The sequence below is a fragment of the Nothoprocta perdicaria genome, unplaced genomic scaffold (assembly GCF_003342845.1).
Source record: "Nothoprocta perdicaria isolate Ctin4 unplaced genomic scaffold, notPer1 scaffold_180, whole genome shotgun sequence".
NCBI lineage: Eukaryota > Metazoa > Chordata > Aves > Tinamiformes > Tinamidae > Nothoprocta > Nothoprocta perdicaria.
In genome coordinates this window covers 428010-446545 of record NW_020454983.1, presented here as the reverse complement: position 1 = coordinate 446545, position 18536 = coordinate 428010, and the positions used below count along the sequence as shown (strand labels likewise).

Below are 18536 nucleotides of genomic sequence, written 5' to 3'. Positions count from 1 at the left end.
GGCGTAGGAAGGAAATTGGGGAAGAAAAAGTTCACTCTCTGCTCTTGGCTAAGGCATGTCATGAAAGCCTCCAGATGTAACTCCTTGCGCCTGAGTGTTTCTGTCTGCTTCAGCCTRACATTTCCTTTAGGAGAGAGATGGGCAGAGATATCCATGGCAGAGGAGATAAATTTCAGAGCATTTCACAATCCAGACTCTGCAGTTACTTGCATATCTCATTCCACAGTGATACTATATGTGTTTATGCCAACAAGAAGGTCACTTCATGCATGCCCCCCACTGCCCTGCTGGTGCAGTCAGGAAGATGAACTGAAAAGCTGTTTTTTTTCCCTAAAAACATCTTGTTCTTGTCACCATCAAAGCTTTTTGACCCAGATGGTCCCCATTTTTTTAAAGCCTGCTACCTTGCCCTTATGAGCACTGTTTACTGTACTATTAGGGTGCTATTGGAGGGCAAACACCTCTGAGAAATTTTACTTGACTTGGAAAATCCCTTTGTGTCCCCGGAAAACCAGCACATGGCGAGGCCAAGCTCTGCACTGTCGCATGGCCCCGCAAGCAGGAAAGCAGCCCATGGATGTGCTTAAAATAACTTTTAACACAGCTAATTAGGGCCAGCTTTTCAAACAAAAGTATCTGCAGTGAATTAAAAAAAGAAAAAGCCTCCAAACGAGCTGCAGCGCTGCAGCGTGCAGTACAGGAGAGAGTTCATGGGGGCATCTCAACTAGTGTCCTGCCCATGGACCCCACCAGGCACCTCCAGAGCTTTTTCCTTAAAATAGCTAGAAACAGGTACCTAGGGAASAGACACTAAAGCGAGCAATCACACTCTTGCTGATGTAGAGCTTTGCGTCAGGCTACGTCTCTCTCTGGGGCTTCTTGAGACAGGGTGATTAATTGCCCATACAGGAGTTTTAATATCTTTTTGTCTGGTTGTTTTCATTCTCATTTATTTTTCTGAAAGCTCAAACATACCACGAGTATGAATTTCATTGTGTGTGACATGAGATTTGTATTGAATTGTGCTATCTCAGATAATTTTTGCCAAGGTTCCCTCCTTCTGGTAGCCAACATCGTAGAGATGATCAACAAGTTCTCCCTTCTCCCTGATGTTCATCACGTTGCATCTGACGCTGCAGTGGTCTCTGTCTGCAATAGGGTGGCCCCCATGTAAAGCCCCTCTCTCCTTGGAGAAACTGCTCCTCACCCTTCATCATTCCTGAGCTCTTCAAGGTCTGCTCTGTCCTTTTAGGCATTGGGGGCCCAAAACACTTGCAGAACAGAGTGGCAAGGTGGTATAGTGGTGATTTCTCTTTGATTTGCCTTTCCTAACTTGTTCTCTGCTTAATTTTGCTAACTCTTGTAGTCTTTGAGTTGAAGTATACACAGTATCACCACGTTCTCGTTCCTGACTGGCACTAGCTCATTAAAACCTGCTATTGAATATGCATGATTTGGGGTGTCTTTCCATTGTCTTTTCATATTCATTTTCATTTCCAAAATTTGCTATTTTGATTTTTATCAGCAAAGATTCTGCAGTCTGTCACTATCAGCCTATCACYATGTGTCAAGGACTCTGTCAGCCACTATTTATGTTTGTTATTGCTTTTATTGCTTTGAATCAGCAAGAAGCATCACATTGTTATGCACCTCTCTATGGAAATGTGTTTTTAATGGAGGTATGAATCAGTGGGTCATTTTACCTCAATTTAATCAAAAATATATAAAACTAGACAAACTCCCAAAGAAATTTGAGGCTATATTCACACCTTATACCCCAAAAGGCGGGCAAGAGGTTACTTGATATGTGCAATCAATGTATGTATTAAAATGTCAGCTATTTTTCTTCATAATTAGAAACTTAAGCAGGGTATGTAGGAATGCAGTTTGAAATAGTTTATTAAAAAGTGCATTATTGGAGTTTCCTGTCCAATAAAGCTTACTTCTGCATATTTCCCTGATGAAGTTTCTACAGCTGCCCCAGATGTAGCTATACAGAGACTGCAATTACTGTGAAAATCAAAACGAGGGCCATTTGTCTCGCTCAGAGATGGTTTGAATAGCCTGTTCCCCTCCCGAGGGCCCAGGAGGAGTCATRCTGCTGGCCGGGGTGTCTTGGGTTTGCACTGTTTTGGAGAAATATGAGTGTTTTTTCTTGCAGCCCTGCTGCAAGGCAGTGTCCCTGGGGGATGCAGGTGCTGGGGCAGCCCTGCACAGCTGCAGCCATCACCCACAGCCAATATAAGTGCAGCTGGGMAAGGTGGGCAGCTGCTGCCACTTTGCTGTTATTCTACCTGAAGGAGCTCAGTAAAGGTAGGACTTTTTGTTCTAATCCCATCATATTTATCTATTTTTCACTGTTTCTTTTGTAAGCAGTGAGATTTGGAGTCTTAATTCAAGTTATTTTTCCAAGGCTTGGCTTTATTTTGGTATTTTCTCTGCTTCTGGCTCAAATCATCATGGGTATAACTGTGTCTGGCCCTTCTGAAGCCAATTGGATTGTACCAGCTTATTATACTACAAAACTGTATGGAAACCTTATAAAAAGCTGGCTGGAGTTAGATTTTTGGATGCCTGCTGCTTAGATGTGTTCAGGAACTATATAAGAAAGAGCTTTCTTACAGTATTTTGGCATTCTTATTGCTGTTCTCAGCTGGAGTGAAAAAGGCCAGAGCGAAAAGTATRAAAATTTTGGCTTGCGCTCTACTCCACTTAAAACATCCATAAAATTTTTGGCTCTTGTTTGCTTTCCCTGTAGGCATAGATTTTGATTGGRTTAGCTGGGTATGCAAGCTTGTTTTTTAACATGCCCTATCTTTGTTGTTGTTTGTTTGCTTTTTGTTTTACTGCTGTTTTAAAGGTTAGCTATTACTGTTCTTTATTTATTTTTTTATTTAGTAAAACTTGTGGAGTAGAAAGAAATTCTCCAGAGAAGGCTGGGGTTACTGCTGCCTCTTATGTTTTTCTCATCAGCTAGCCTTGAGTTATATGGCTGGATGGTAGTTTTAGACAGGAGGGCTGACGGTGCTGAGTTTCTTTGCAGGGAGGTGCTGGGTATCTCGACTTGACTTGGAAGCTCCAGCTCCTCATGACTGTGGTTGCTTCAACTTCACTTTTGGCTCTTCAGAAGAAGACCTGTTGAACACTGCTTGAGGTAGGTTTTCCCAGTATGTTCCGYTACTAAGCATGTACTCTAAAATGTATGCTGTTGAGAGGATTTCTTAAAGAGGTTTTTCCATTTTGGGAGGCTGAGTTAAGAAATGTTTTGGGGTTTATTTTTTTTGTCCTGAAATGCATTTGGACTATGGGTGGTGAGGAGAGCAGTTGTGTTGCTTTCAATGAGGCAAAAATGCCCAGTGAGCAGATGTGGGCCCAAAACCTGGTGTTACAGAGACGGGAGTTAACGGAGGAGTTTATGGAGCTGATTGCTATAGCAAAGCAGTGCTGGATGTGGTGTGCTATTTGTGAGGATCGCAAGCTGATCGTGAAGTATGTGTTTGTGGGAGGTCAGAGTGAGCGATATTTCTCCAGCTCAGCTAGTCTTTCAGTCCCTAGCTGCAAGAGCAGGGGGTGAGTGTGCAGTGCTCAGGCCTTGGGGTTCCTGTCCAGGGGCTCTTGTGTCCATCTTTGCCAAGAAGGATGCAGGCCAAGGTAGGGCCTTTCTGGTGTCCTGGTTATGTTACACTGGAGTGATGGGCCAGAGGGTGTGGGGACAAACAAGACTACAAGGAAATGAATGTGTCAGGTGTTTGACTGTCCTCTCTGGTGCAGCACACGAGGTCTCGCTCGTATGCTCATGTACTGCAGTGGCCTCAGAGGGTTCCTTCCATATGAGGGGACTTCTATAGAAAATGGTGATGTTGATGTAATGGTTAAATAGTCCTCCTGTGAAGTATAACTGAAGCAACTCTCAGTTTTTGAAGTCTGGATAGTATTGTGAAACTAGTTGGCTCTTTGGAGTGGAGTGTTTTGTTGTCTTTTGACTTCATATTGTGGAGGAAAGCAAAGTACTGGAGGATGAAGAATGATGGAAATGCACTCTTTTTGTTGATGTCACTTTGTGTTAATTTCTCTTTCATTTTAAATAAAAACATTCTTGTGAAGATCATCATAGAAAAGGTGGTAATAGGGGGAAGAGGATTTGCAATTTGTCTACTTGATGCTTTTTTTCTGGTTTTAGTGGAATGCTAAATCTGGAAAGTGTTGGCATTTGGGTAGCTCCCAGTTCTTCTGGTAGAAAGATGTATTTCAGATCTGAAGCTGGCTTTGTGGCACTGTTTGCTATGGGAACAGTACCATTGGCAAGGCTTACATTGAAGAGTAATTTTTTTTAACAGCTGTTTACCAACTAGCTTTGAATATGCATTTCTTTTATGGGGCTCAGTTGGGAGGATGTTCTTCATCATTAATGAAACAGTCTCTTTTTTACCTCAGAATTTCATGGTTTCTTAGCCAAAATCTCTCCCTACCCTACACATGTGCTAACATGCACATATGTGCGTGCACACACATGTTCATTCTCTCTCTCTTTCTCTCTCACTCATGTAGAGCGAAGGAAAATAGAACTCCTAGCGCTCCCACTTTCCTAGAAATCAGTCTCACTATAGTATGCAGCATACTATAATATGCAGCACTGCAGCAGAGAACTCCAAATGTTAGATGATAGGCATGTTTTCATGGAAAAATAGCAGGCCTAGAACTATGTTTGTTCAAAAATACTAGTTTTGGAGGTGTGTGTTTTTCTTCTTTTTAAGAAGTCTGTTAAAGGCAATATGCCTAAAGATCAAAGTTAATTTCATGGCCTCACATTTTAAGTTCTTTCAGCCACCATGGGAGTCTTAATAGAGAAATCACTTGCAGTTGAACTTTGACTGGGCTGTAGAACTGGGTGCAGGTAGAACTGCTGACAGGCCACRACCATGTAGTAAGCGTAGTTCCTGTGGACTTCTAATATTGACCAAAGATGAATTAGACCTGGTATGCAGTCATAGGTCATGTAACTTAATGACTTTCAAAAATCATAAATGTCCTTCTCCATTGTGGCTGCTTTTTGGCAGATGAGCTTTCCTTCACCCCTTGGAAAGGGCTAAGCAACACAACACTGTTCAAGATGACTCCAGCAGCCTGAGCTGGTCCCAGCTGAGCAGCTTTGGTGAGAGCTGTGCTCAGGAAGGCCTGTGCTGTGGTGGTGGGGCCATGGTTGTCCCAGGGCAGGTTTGCAGGGCCAAGGCCGGGCCTGGCCTGGACCTGCCGGTGACTTCTTTGTGTTGTGGTGATCTTGGCACAGCCCAGACCCAACTTCCCAAGGAAGGAACTCAAGAAAAGCACGAGACTCTCATGTTTTTTTTTTTTTTTTTTGCAGTATTTTAATACAGCATTAAAATGCTATAATACTAGAGGAAAGCTGTATACTATCCAGCAAATAAGGCACATGTCGGAATGCCATTTTATGGACAATCCACAACAGAGGTTTTTACAGTCCCTTTAGCAACATAGTCACCAGATGAGTGGGTGGTCATTGATTGCTGCAGCAGAACTGGCACCTCTGTGGCCTTTGTCCATAGGTTTTTTGTTTGTTTTAGCTGTACAAGGTTATTAACAGTTACAGAAAATGCAATTATACAGGTCACCAACTGAAACTGCCAAGGTCAGTGGGTACAGCTAAACAAATGTAGTAATTAGGTTAATTTTTTTAAAGCTGAAGAAATTCATAAGATACAGTGTTAGTTTTYGCACTAGTACACAACGCAGTGACTGTTGTACTAAATAACCTTTTAAAGGAAACAAGGATCCAGTACGGGGTCGGGCAGACCTCCCACCTTAGCATGGTAAAATATCAAACTAAAAACCCAATCCTTCATAATATAATCAAACTACATGAAATGTAAAGTGTAAAAAATGCTTCAAATACGTGCACATGCATATTCTATATTGCTATGAGTTCTAATTAAAATAAACATAAAGCGCTACAACAAGCTACTTCAATTCTTCTCTGCTATGTCCTTTAATTGACATTATTGCTGTAGCTGGTGTGGGTGTAGCTGAGCTCACAGTCTGAAAACAGTTGTGAAAGTCAAGTTGTCAAACAGCCTCCCAACCAACTCTTCCCTTCTCGTCACRGAAAAGGACACAAACGGCCCCTGGAAACTGAGCACTTGTGCTGCACAAGCGCCAAAAGCCGAGCCTAGGCCGAGCTCTCAGCTACTTCTGCGTCTCACGAGGTCATAAAGTGACTGTATACGGTTATTTGCTCCTCGCTTGCTATATGTCTAGTGATAGCTTTTTCTAGCAATCCTGCCCCAAATACACATAAATAAACTGTATAAACATTTTCATATAAGTCCAAGCGCTTGAATAATATATTGGTTACTTAATACTGATATTTTCATCCAAGGATAACAAACATATGGCTTAAAGAATTGCAAGGTTTTTTGTCAGAATTATGTACCAACTTTCATATAATATTTTATGTAGACAATATTTCCTTCTTAATGTAGTTCTGTTGCATACTTTATACAGACAAAAGCATTGTAAAAAAAAAAAAGTAAATTACTTCCATAAATATTTTCTTGAGGATACATCCTTAGTTTTGCAAAATACTTAAGAAAACTCTTACCTYTGTTAGTATCCTAGTTGAGAGGAAGGCCCTTCTGAAAGCTTCCAAGTTGTAAAAACTTTTCCCAAAAACCAAACAATACTTTTTWAAAAAAGGCCCTCAAATATATACAAAAAAGTTACTGCAAAGAGTTTCCAGACAAGATAACATTTCAGTATTACAAGAAATATTTGTAACCATTCAAAAATTTTAACATCTAAAAAGGTTTCCAAAATACACACATAGTATTAAAAAAAAAAAAATTGAAAGGAACTCTATGTCAAGTATAACTCAAGATAAATACACATCTGCAAGTAAAACTGTAAAATACTTCATACAGGGGTAAACATTTATATCAATCATCTATATCTAGTAACTGCACACGATTGTCCCTTTGAAATACATCCTAGAAACACAAACCATCATCCCTACATCGGAGATCTCAGTCAGCCCTCTGAGCACTTCAGCAACATAGCAACATTAATGGACAGCAGTGGTTTTGCAGATAGGAAACAGATACGTGTTGAAGCCCAGTCAGGAGCGGAGTGATATCTTGAAGAATGATTTGGTATGGGGATGGCTCCACCACATTTCGAAACGTGTTGGCAAAGCCAAGTGGAAAATGTGTGTCAATTCCCTTAATTTTAAAAGCACGTGGTGATGATTTATTGCATGCTATTCAGTGGCTCGCTCTTTGGATGCATACTAGAAAAAGAGGAAAAGATAATCCACGTGTCTGCCGGACATGGAACTAACCTGTGAACACTATCATTTCCAAAAGCTCTTAGCTTTTACTGTGTCAGGTAGTTTTATTTTTGGAACAATGGCTAGAACCTCACAAGTATGCAACCCATGTTTAATCTAAATTTYGTATTATATAAAAAGGCAAAAATATAGAGAATGCTTCTCTATAAAAGGCTTCTCTCAGACATACATAACTTCACATTTTTAGTTTACAAACTAAGTCCCATATAATGGGGAACTTTAAAATACACTTATTTTTAGAAATAATATATACCCTTGTGTATTTCTCTGAAATTAAAAAGCAACCTTGAGACAAAAAGGTCTCAAACTTTGCTTGTGTGGCATCATTTTATGTCTGTGGTAGCAGCACTAGAAACTGGCTAAAAAAGGGCCATGCTTTAATCTACAGAATCTTTTTTTTGTTCATCAYTATTAAACAAAGTAGTTGTAACCACTTCATCAGAGTTGCATCAAGTTAAAACAGCTCAAAACCTTCACTACTAATTTCAGATCAATGATACTTTTCTCCAGAACAGTGCCAGTGCCAAAGACAAATTCTGTGTAAATTATCCCAACTGATGGAAGAAACATAAGAAACATATAGGGAACCTTTTAAAAAAAAAAAAAAAAGTTAATACGCAATGGGAGAAGTGGGATGTGCTGAATGGATCTGTACACAGACTACAAGAAGCATTTGATGAGATTTAAAATTAAGCCTGTCCCATACATGCATAGAGCCAAATTTCCCTCAGGTGCCCTCTGAGAATGCCCTATTTAGGGACACTTGTGCTGATTTAAAACTTTTCACCACTACCTGCTTTTCTCCTGATAAGACAGCTTAACCAAAACAGGGATAGTATTTGATGATCCCAGCATAGAGAAAGTATTCATAAAATGAGAGGAAAATCAGCTTGTCTTCTATCCAGTCAAAATCTGAATGCTAAAGTGATGTTTTTTTTAATTTGGAAAAAAGAATTAGAAGAATTACCTTAAAAATAGAAAGAGGAACTTGTATATCTCTAGTCAAAACCCGAGTTAGTGAAACCAGGAGTTTCAGCTCAGTGACCCCAACCGAAAGCTAGCAAGCACCAACTCCCCTGTGTTTTTACTGATGGGCATYTCTGGGCATGGGTTTTCTGTGATGAGCTTCCCAGCCTGGAGCGGGAAGGATGCCGGGACGTAGCCCGGGAAGGGCTTGGTGGCCGCTGTGCTGGGCAGCACTGGCAACGGCAGCGTTGCCGCTTGCTTTCCTGCCCGCCTTGTTCTTTATCCGCTTTTCCCAGTGTAAGCATCTGCTCTCCTCCTCGTTGTTCCGCCTACGCCTCATGCTGAACACCACTTAAAAACTTCCTATGTCTGCTGCCTAGGAAAATATCATGATATAAATATTGAACTTTCATAAGTATGCTTGTAAAAATTCAAGATAAAAATTATTCTACAGTAATTTGTTAATTGCATTAAAGTCAATCAGATGTCATTTCGAGAATCTTATTTTCAACTGCAACTTCAAAATCTGTAAGTTACAGGCATAACCCTGTAGTGCTGAATCTGGTTAAATAATTTTTAAGACTGTACTGTCGTGAGAATAGGACCAATTGCACGTAATGGTGTCTTCTAGTACATCTTAGTAATTTAAAATCTTGTTGTATATGGCTACATCAGGACATCAGCAATTTTACTGTTTTTTTTTTTCCCCATTTAGTGGTTATCATAAGTCTGACAGGATTTCAAAAGAGAAAGCATGGTTAATAGTAACTTCTTAGTTTCAGGGGGATAATAAAGTTTTCTTAGTTTTTTATCTAGTAGGATCTCTTAGCTTGTCCTTTGGCTGGATATGATGTGTCAAGGCAGTGTTTGTTCATATTCTACTAAGTGCTCAAGAGGAACAAAACACAGATCTGGTTTAGTATGTGGCTCTCTTGCAATCATTCTTTCAATATTTCCCATGCTTGAAAACAAAAGACCTAGATTAACACTACAGCTCAAGTTTTGAAAATCCATTCCTAGATTTGCCTGTGTATTATTATTATTTTTAAGTATTGTATGGGCAAAATAAGTGTTTTTCTTTGGAAAATATGTCACTTAGTTAACTTCTGAGTCTGTGCAAAAGAATGCATTGCCATTTGAAAATGTCAAAAATTGCCTGTTTCGACTGAGACAACTGAATTGGTTATTAGTGTTAAAACATCGTATTAGCTCCATTTTAGTTGATGAAATTGCCAGCTGGGAAAATTCAGTTTCAAAGTCATTATTTTAGTTAATATTTTAGTGTTATGTAGCACTTGTCATCCAAGGTCATCCCTAGATACTAAGTAAGCCTCACAACAGCCCTGTGAGGTAGGTATGCTAAATTATTATTACCCCCATTTTGCAGTTGGGGAAACTGAGGCCCAAAAGCATTTTGTGACATGAAATCAGTGGAAATGGAAAAAAACTTTGGACAGAGGCWACAAGTCTCAGAGTTTATCTGTTGCTCTAACCTGTAGGTTGTATCACCTGTGCTTTATCACCCACAAATAACTAAGAGATATGTACGCAAGGCTTGCTGCCACTAGAATAAACAAATAAATTTGCACTCTTTATAGAAAAGCAGGGAAATGGCAAAAGCTTCACCCTGCAGCTAATTTGTAAGGAGGCTCACATTTCATATGAGAATGCTCACTAAGTTTTCAATCTGCTGTACAGGAATTTGTTTCTACATACTGGTAATATCCCAGTATTACTTGGCATAAAAACCCTCTGGATTAGCGTTATGGAAATAATCTTTAAAACAGATTCAATTTACCTCAAGTTATTTAGGATTTAAAATAATTCTACTACATATCATTCATACAAATCAATCTCTTTAAAGGAAACTTTGTAAAAATAGGTAAAGTTCTTTTAAAAAGTTATTCTTGTTAATTAAAAAAAATATTTTTAAGTGAATAATGCAAAAGAGTTGCATGTTCTTCTGCCAATGTAYTCCTAAAGAGATGTATAAACAGGATACTGTCTCGAGGTACTTTCAGTCCATGATATTCCCAATCCCTGATAAGATATTTCTTTGCAACAGGAAGCCCTGCACAAAGTACTACCTGAAGTGGGACAACTAAATATAACACCTACACTTCTTCTAAGGTGTGCAGGTGTTTCAGGAAGACAGAAAAGAGGCAAGTCATGTAGATTCTCATGTTCTTCATGCCTCGTAATACCCCTGTGGCTAAGAATTTTACATTAATAATTTTCTACAGTAGAAAACAGGCCATAAAAATACTTCCAGAAAGTGGCTTTAAAACCTATTATAAATAGTAATCTGGCTAATCTTTCAATTGAGGGTTTTGGGGGCAATTTTAAGCATTCCTGCCCCCCTTTATTCACAGTAAATTTAATGTCCTTGTGACTTAATGAGTAGCCCATACACCTGAAGGGACCATTTTAGATGAATTGTATGACAAGAGAAGGACCTGTTGGTAGCACAAGCAGCCCATTTCGTCTCCCCCTCCACGTGCCGTGTCCCACCATGGCACCCCATGTGCACAAACCACCCCCTCGCACGACTAGTCACCTCTTTTTTTTCCACATCCTGCACAAACGATTTTGCAAACGCCCTGCCCGAGTCGCATCGACAAGCAGAAGTCCAGGAAAGCAGCAGCACAGGACTCGGCCCCACTAAAGCTGGGGAAGGAGCGGTGCTCCCGGCGCGCGCTGTGGCTCCTCTCGCCGCGTGGCGGGTCTGGCATTCCCGGTGACGTTGGTGAGCACTCCCGTGCGTGTCCCCCGGCCGCTCAGCCCCTGCGGAAGCCCTTTCCCACACACCTTCCTTGGGGRCACCACGACTTCCCTCAAGAACAGGGCTTCACCCCAGCTGGCCGTGCTGTAGGAGCTGTGTAAACCGTGGGCAGAACCGCAGCGGCGGCTCTGCTGCCAGCGCTGTCACTAACACTGCTTACATGTGTGTGTGTACATATATATATATATATATGTACACACACACAGATTTATATATATATATATGTATGCATACAAATACACTGTAGTCCTGTAAATACCTGTGGCATGTGTGAGCACGCACAGGGGAAATGTTACATTCTACTACTGGTAAGGCATATTACTAGGTTAAAGATAGGCAATATTGGCAATTATTTTAGCTTTTGTCTTGGTTTCTTTTGTGTTGCTGTTCGTCGTATGCTGCCAGAGGTTCTCGAAGGATGATGGGGACGGGAAGAGGCCACTTGGAAGGTTTATTGCACGCGGCGGCAGTAGTAGCCCAAAACTTTGCACTTCTCACACAGGTGCTGGGGATGTTCTTTGCTCTGGTCTGAGACATCCAGGCCGTCCGGCTTCTCCAGGGGTCTCTGCAGTGGAGGAAGGAAAGATTTAATCCAGGATTTTCTCACTGTTAATCCTCACTATGCACATAAAGCCTAGTTTTATGCATAACTCAACTTTCTGTCTGTTGCTCTAATGATACTGAGTGTCTTTCCCAGACAGACCAAGTATTTTTTGAGCCTTGCAGGCTAGCGGCAGGGAGCGACCTCGCCACCTCCAGTGTCCTTCTTTTCCACAAGGCTCTTGTGAACTTGGTTGTAGGCAAATTAGCCAAAGACTTAATTGGGAGCTGTGTTTATGGCTGTGGTCACATAGCAGCATCTATTCCCTTGGCCCCTGTAACGGAGATGTCCCCAGGGCGTTAGCGCCTGTGGCCCAGGAATGCCGTGCCAGGAGGGGTTAACGCTGCGAGGACTCGGCGCTAGCACGGCCAAGCTGCCCGGCCAACGCACTGATCTTACATAAATAAGTGAGGTTGCCTCAGTTCTCGACCCCGTGTTTTCAAGAGTGGAATTTCTGAAGCAGAGCAGCTGYGGAGCTATTGACAAAAAAGCACAGCCCTCCACCCTGAACTTGAGTAATAAAGTGACTGTGTTTTCAATAACATTTGAGGAATCACAGCGTTGGAGGCATATTCGGCTGAGCAAGGCAGCTAAATGGCTTTGGCTTTCATAGGTCRTCTTTAATTTCCCATGACAAGAAATGGTTTTTGCATGAATTTTGAAAATAAAATGCCTGTGTTGCGTATTGAAGTAAGGATATGCTTTTGGAAAGCATGACAGGCAGAAAGGTGATAGAGGTGGAGTAGAACAGCGTAAAGTGCACAGCTGAAATAGTTTTGGGGAAAAAACAGAATTACTCAGTTTTTCTGGAGTGTATCTGACAGACAACTTTATTGCACAATGACCTGTCCTTGCAAAGACTGTGAATGTTCTGTGGGGCTGAGCACACGGTCAACAAATGTGGTGACACCTGAAAACAACCACAAGCTTCTCACTGTTCAATGAGAGGCTGTTAGGGGTGAGCTCTTGCTTTTTCAAAATACGGCTCTAAAAGTAGAGGATACATACACATAAGTTAGAATATTATGGCTATTTTTCTTTCTATGCCTTTTCTAAACCATGCAAGCTTGCATTTGTCTTAAAACCTTAAAGTATGTATGATCCTCTTCGAGGCCTTTTCTTTTTGAAATGTAACATTTCAAGAAGAGTCCAGAATGTGGAAAAAGCAAGGGTTTTGCATCTTCCTAAATAACTATAATGAGACAAAAAATATTATTTTTTCATTATCCTAAATAAAGGATGTCTTCAACTTCTTGCTGTGCTGAGTTATATCAGCACAGCAAGTTTATATATCATATATAAAAGTGTAACATATTTATTACATTACACAGATRCTAACAAAAAATAAGTGGAAGTCATTCAGCAGTGGTGACAGCAGTTTGATCCTGATTGCTAGCTTGCTGCTCGTGACACATTGCCCAAAGTTTTGGCTGTCCTGGGCCTTCAGTTTAGCTTCATTAACAATTTAATTGCAAATTTTATTTGCTATATCATGGAGGGGACACTTGGACCCCATCCTGCCCCATTAGAGATAATCAGGAAGCTTTACTTGGCCATCAACAACTGCCCTTCTTTCTCTACAGCCTCTTCTACCTCTGTTGCCAAATTTTCTTCAAGAACGTGTTACATATATGCAGTCAAGGGTGATGCTCCGTTTGAGGAGCCCCAGAAGTTAATTTCTGCTCCCCAATGGAGAATTTGAGAGCTTTGAAATGACACACTTTAGGCAGACTATTTGTCTCAGCTCTGATTGCTTCTACATGCTAGCTGTGCTGTGATTAAAGAGAAAAAAATACAGCAGTTATCATGTTTATTGATATAAGCCAGATTTTTTTTTTTTTAATACACAAGGCCTTGGGAATCATTTTTCCTGGAAATAGTGCAAAGGACATTGGGAATGCCTCGAAGCGCCAAGAGTTTTTGGCCCGYTTTCAGAAACAATAGCTCTCTGTGGCTTGCTTTCCCCCCGCGCTGATTGAGCTCAGCTTCTTGGCCCGCGCAGCGTTGCRGTCTCAGAAATGTTATTGTTACCAGCGCGTTACGCCGCGGAGCTGGGGAGAGAGGGGTTACGAGCACAGGAAGCGGGGCTGCTCCGGGCCATCTGGAAGCGGCCTGCGTTTGGGGGAGGCTCTAGGAGCGAGGCCCCAAAACGCCGCGCGCTCGCGTCCCACGAACCCGCGCCCGGCCGACTCGTGCACAGGACAGTCGCAGCTTATCTCCAGTTTCTGTTTGCTTTACGGCTTTCTTTCCGGGGGGGGACTCTGAAAAGTAACTGTGCTGCTCCTACTGCTTTCTGATGCTATTTGTGATGAACTCCGTGGTGGGTTATAGGGGGATATTTAAGGTATATGACTCGATTCCCTTGCGGCTTCGCTTATGCTGGCTAGGAAGGGCAGGATGTTGAGACCCCAATGAGCTGCCCTCCTTACCAGCCTTGGTGGGAAGCAGGGAGGGATGCAGCAGGGTGGGAGCTGCGAACACGTTTTCAGGATTGTCTCATTCATGCGAAGGATGGGAATAGCCCAAGGGAGCGTGAAAAYGCCTGTGACCTATTGCTCCCCGACCTGCAACGCGATGGAGAAGCCGAGCATGAAAACCTGGCCACCTGTTTGGAAAGTGTGTGGGGCAGGGGAGAAGAGGGGGTTCAGCTGAAGAAACAACACTTTCCTTAGAAACAGGTGAAACAGCTTGTAAAACAACAAAAAGTCCAGCTATTCCTATTAGATGGAGAGCTAAAATACATCGTCTCCAATTTCATTGTCTTTTTCTTTTTTTTTTAAAGGTGGATCAGAAAGGGAAACATCAAGTATTTGAGTCATGTTTTCTGTAGAAACTTGGGGAAGCAAGCTCTTTTTAAATGCTTTGGTTTTGCCTATCACTTTTTCATTTACTTTTCTCCTGGTTTTGCTGGGTGAAAAGCCTTTTATGCAGTTCCACTAAGAAACCATATAGTAGCAGTGACTGAAGCCCCTGTGCGAGGGGTATAAAGCTGAAATAAATGTATATTTAAATAGTACTTCCTATCCTGCAAATTAACTTTCATTTGTCAACTCTTACTGTCCTAGTCTACATCTATTGATTGAATTATATATTGCATCCATAAGTTTAAAGCCAACAATGAAATATACCCTTATGGAGTATTGGCACATTAGAAAAACAGAACGTGTTTCAATTTGGAGATGTCTCTGCAAGTTTTGGACTTGTATTAGAGGARCTAGAGACTACGCAGGAAGGGTCAGGTAATTAAATGTTAGATGACAGACATTCTAACGCCATAGGAGTTAATCTTTCAGAAACTGGGCAAACGTGAAGGTTTACAGGTTTTGATGGAGGCTTGGAAGTATTTTTGTGATGGCAAATCAGTCACTGCTAGGATTGGACTTTGGGGTAATTGGAGCCTTTCCTCCCACSCCCTGCAGAGGGAAGACACTCCTGGGGGTTTCAGCCCAGCTATGGGAATTATGATGGAGTCACTGCCTTGCCCATGGGAGTCGCAGCTTGGCTACCGGGAAGAAYGTCTTTACACACGAAATTATTTTCAGTCCAATGGAGCAAACTTGTGACAGCTGGAAGCAAATGGGCTCCAAGGGGATGAGTCGGCCGCGGGCTGGTTCTGCCCCAGTGCAGCAGCTGTCATCACCGGCAGCGCTGGAGCTGGCCAGCTCTGGGCCAAGGAGACACCTCCATAAGAGGCCGGCCAGGAAGCAACCACAGCATGGAGGCTGCTGCTGGAGTGGGCAGGGAACAAAATGAAAAGGCAAAGCTTAGCATCAGGGCTGCTACGGTGGCCAGGGTGCTGGTGAATAGCTATAAGGACCAGCTCCCTTGCTCGAGCAGTATAAAAGGGAGCACAAAAAAATACAAAACCCAATGACTGGGAAGAATAAGGGGTAGGACTAAGTTCTTTCTGCAACTCTTATTTATCTTCCAAATAACTGAAGTAAGTACTCACAAAGCTACTTCTGGAGTAGCCGTGGAGAAACTTCCTGAAAGTAGTTCTTGTACATCGTAAACAAGGCTTAAGCTCAGCAGGCCTCTCACTTCTGCCCCGAGTCCCATGAATTCATGTGAGTATCTCTGCAGAGAGATTTACTACTTTGGGAACATGATGGAGATGCAAAAGGAGGAACACAGTGGCACGGCGTGGTCATGAACACAAAAAAGACCAGGTTTGTGGCAGGGCACTTGGCCATGGCAAGTGCCACCCGATTCCCCAGGCCCATGGGATKGGCCTGGCAAAGGGCAGCAGCCCTGCCAACCTAGGCTCTGGTGTTGCTCTCTCTAATATCCACTCAGTCTCTCTCTCCCGAAATGCAGAGATTTAGGAGCTTGTTTATAGAGCACTCAAAAGTACATACACAGCTGTAAAATTGCTGAGACTTCTCCCATCCCAGAGAGATTAAATACTCTTTCTCACAGATAAGGAATGTGGAGTAAGAGCAGGATTGCACAGAGACATCCCTCATGGGGAACAGGCACTGAAACATTTCTTCACGTGAAAGAAGTCTCCAGCAGTGAAGAACAGGCTATGGTGGAAGGCTGGCTGCTCTGATACCTAGGGATCACCTAGAAAAAATTATGCCTAGGAAATAAAGACTCTAGCATCACTATACATGCCACTCAAAGATCCAGCACATAAGCTTGAATTGCAAGAGCAGAGCTATCCAGAGGACAGATTATCATCTTTGGTACTCTGATATTTTTGTCTGAGGCAAAATCAGCTGAGGCAGTTAAATGAAAGTATGCAGGATTTGCCCCATCATTTTTGACATGAAGTGTCAGACTCGAGAGTTCATAGACTGAGTAAACAGGGAAGATAAAATGGAGGGATGGAGATGAGGGATGGAGATGAGATGAGGAGGATAAAATGGAGGGATGGAGATGAGATCCTCTCCATGAGGATGGAGAAATTGGGCAACCTTGGAAACTGAGAATAAACTATGAGCTCCTCACAATGAGTATCAAGAAATCCTGGGTACAAGGACCTAATTTTTATTCTGCTACAGAGAAAGCCCCTTGATATTCACGGTTAGGTCGATATTCGTGGTTAGGTAACCAAGCACGATGCCCATATGATTATGTTTTAGCAACTGAAAAGGCTCTACAGAGGCTGATCTTTCTAATGAGAAGCTGTGGGAATGCTGGGGTGTTCGCTTGGCCTTGCTGGAGGAAGTGAGGGCATCTTAGGAAAGCTCTGCTCTTTTTTTTTTTTTTGCCTTATAGCTGTGCCACTCCCTAAGTATCCTGTGCCGCTCAGGTTCAAGTTCAGAAGAGGGATGTTGATCTGACCTGCAGTGAGTCTTCCTGTGCGTAGATAGATGACTGCATGTTATCTGCCAATGCTTTAATGTTGGTTCTGGTTTTGAGAATAGAGGTTTGAGAATAGAGGACCCTATGTCCTCTTGTGCTGGAAGGTTCAGATGACACTGAAATTACTTTGTGTTATTTCTGATTCCATATAATAAAGTCAGGACTCTTGCTGTAGCACAGAATTAAATGAGGATTTCCACTAATGCAGTAAGAGGAAAAAAATGATGTCTTTTAGAACTTAGAAATATGCAAGAATTCAGCTCTTGGATGAGAGATTTCTTGTGGTAGATGCCGACAGAATAATCAAATCTAAGAAATAAATGGAAAATATATGCAGAAAATGCTAATGTGATATAGTTGTGTTAATAGGGTGTTATAGGAAAAAATGAAAATGGAATCATTCTTTGTGCATATTATATTCCTTTGCTTTACACTGGTTTTTGAATTTAAAAAAAAAAAAGCATTTCACGGAGCTTTTATAACATCCAGAGTTACTAGCAAAGAGTGCTAATGACTGGATACACAATTATTATTTTCCAAACGGTGCTGAGTAACACTATGCAGATGCTGGAGCAAACCTGTGCAGCGGGCAGCCGCGCTGGCCCTGCTGCTGCCGCCCGTGCTCCCTACTGACTGCTGTGCCTGATGGGCTTAATCCAAAAGAGCAAGGGGCACCTCAGGAGGARCAAAAAGAACACAGAATGATGACAGTAAAACCAAAAAGGAGGCAGGCAGAGGTGAGGCAGAGACAACAGGATATGAGATTTTCCAGCTTGAGGTTGTAAGTTCAAAATCTGGGAAAGAGCATAGCGACTGGCTGCGAGTTGTTTTATCTGGAAGCCTCGCTGAAATGCACTGTCTGGTCCTGAGAGCTCGCACAGTTGTGATATCCACTGATGGGGGCATGAACACACTGGAAGGGAAAAGTGGTTTGTGCTTTTAGGGAGGAATTTGGAAATGCAGTTGGTGGGAGGATGAAGCAGGAAACCTGCACTGCACATGCTGAGATTATTCCCTCAAACCTGAAATATGTGGCTTCATGGCAAACCCAGCTTACATAAGCACTCTGGGCTGCTTTGCTCTGGGCTTTCTTTGTTAACCTTAGTGCTCTGCAGATGCGGACTTCTCTAGCCCTGCCCTGAAGGGTGGCTTTGCCCAAGGGACTACCTGTCAAATTCCTTTACTATAAAATATATGCACTCCCARGTTTGTAATGTTGCTGGTATTGTGTGGATAGGATTTCTCTTGAGGCATTTCTTTTGACCCTTTGAATGTGAACATAAATGATGGAAGGAATTTAGAAAAGCAAGGTAAATATTTATAAACTTGCTTTATAAATCAGTGATCTTGTAATTTCTCTGACCCTCAGCACTGTGCTTCCGTCTGTGATAAATGACTGCATTGCTCACCCTGGATTTTGGTGCAGTTGTCTAAGCAAGCTGTCTAAACAGAGGCAAGGAACCAGAGACCATGGAAACTTTGAAGTTATGTGAAAGAATATTGATTAGCTTTCCTTC

At 42.0% G+C, this 18536-nt stretch overlaps 1 protein-coding gene and 1 long non-coding RNA gene across 2 annotated transcripts in view; one reads left to right on the top strand and one right to left on the bottom strand.

Annotated features, from left to right (window-relative positions):
- The first annotated feature begins 2272 nt into the window (after nt 1-2272).
- Nucleotides 2273-18536, top strand: part of LOC112945062 — a 77283-nt gene continuing 61019 nt past the window's right edge. Inside the window, exons 1-2 of the long non-coding RNA XR_003248939.1 lie at nt 2273-2313; nt 3044-3154. This is a non-coding gene — a long non-coding RNA (uncharacterized LOC112945062). The remainder of the gene's footprint in view (nt 2314-3043; nt 3155-18536) is intronic.
- ZCCHC24 (zinc finger CCHC-type containing 24) overlaps nt 11302-18536 on the bottom strand; it is an 87674-nt gene continuing 80439 nt past the window's right edge. The window contains exon 4 of the mRNA XM_026036580.1: nt 11302-11673. Within this exon, the coding sequence (XP_025892365.1) occupies nt 11560-11673 (114 nt within the window). The 3' untranslated portion in view covers nt 11302-11559. The remainder of the gene's footprint in view (nt 11674-18536) is intronic.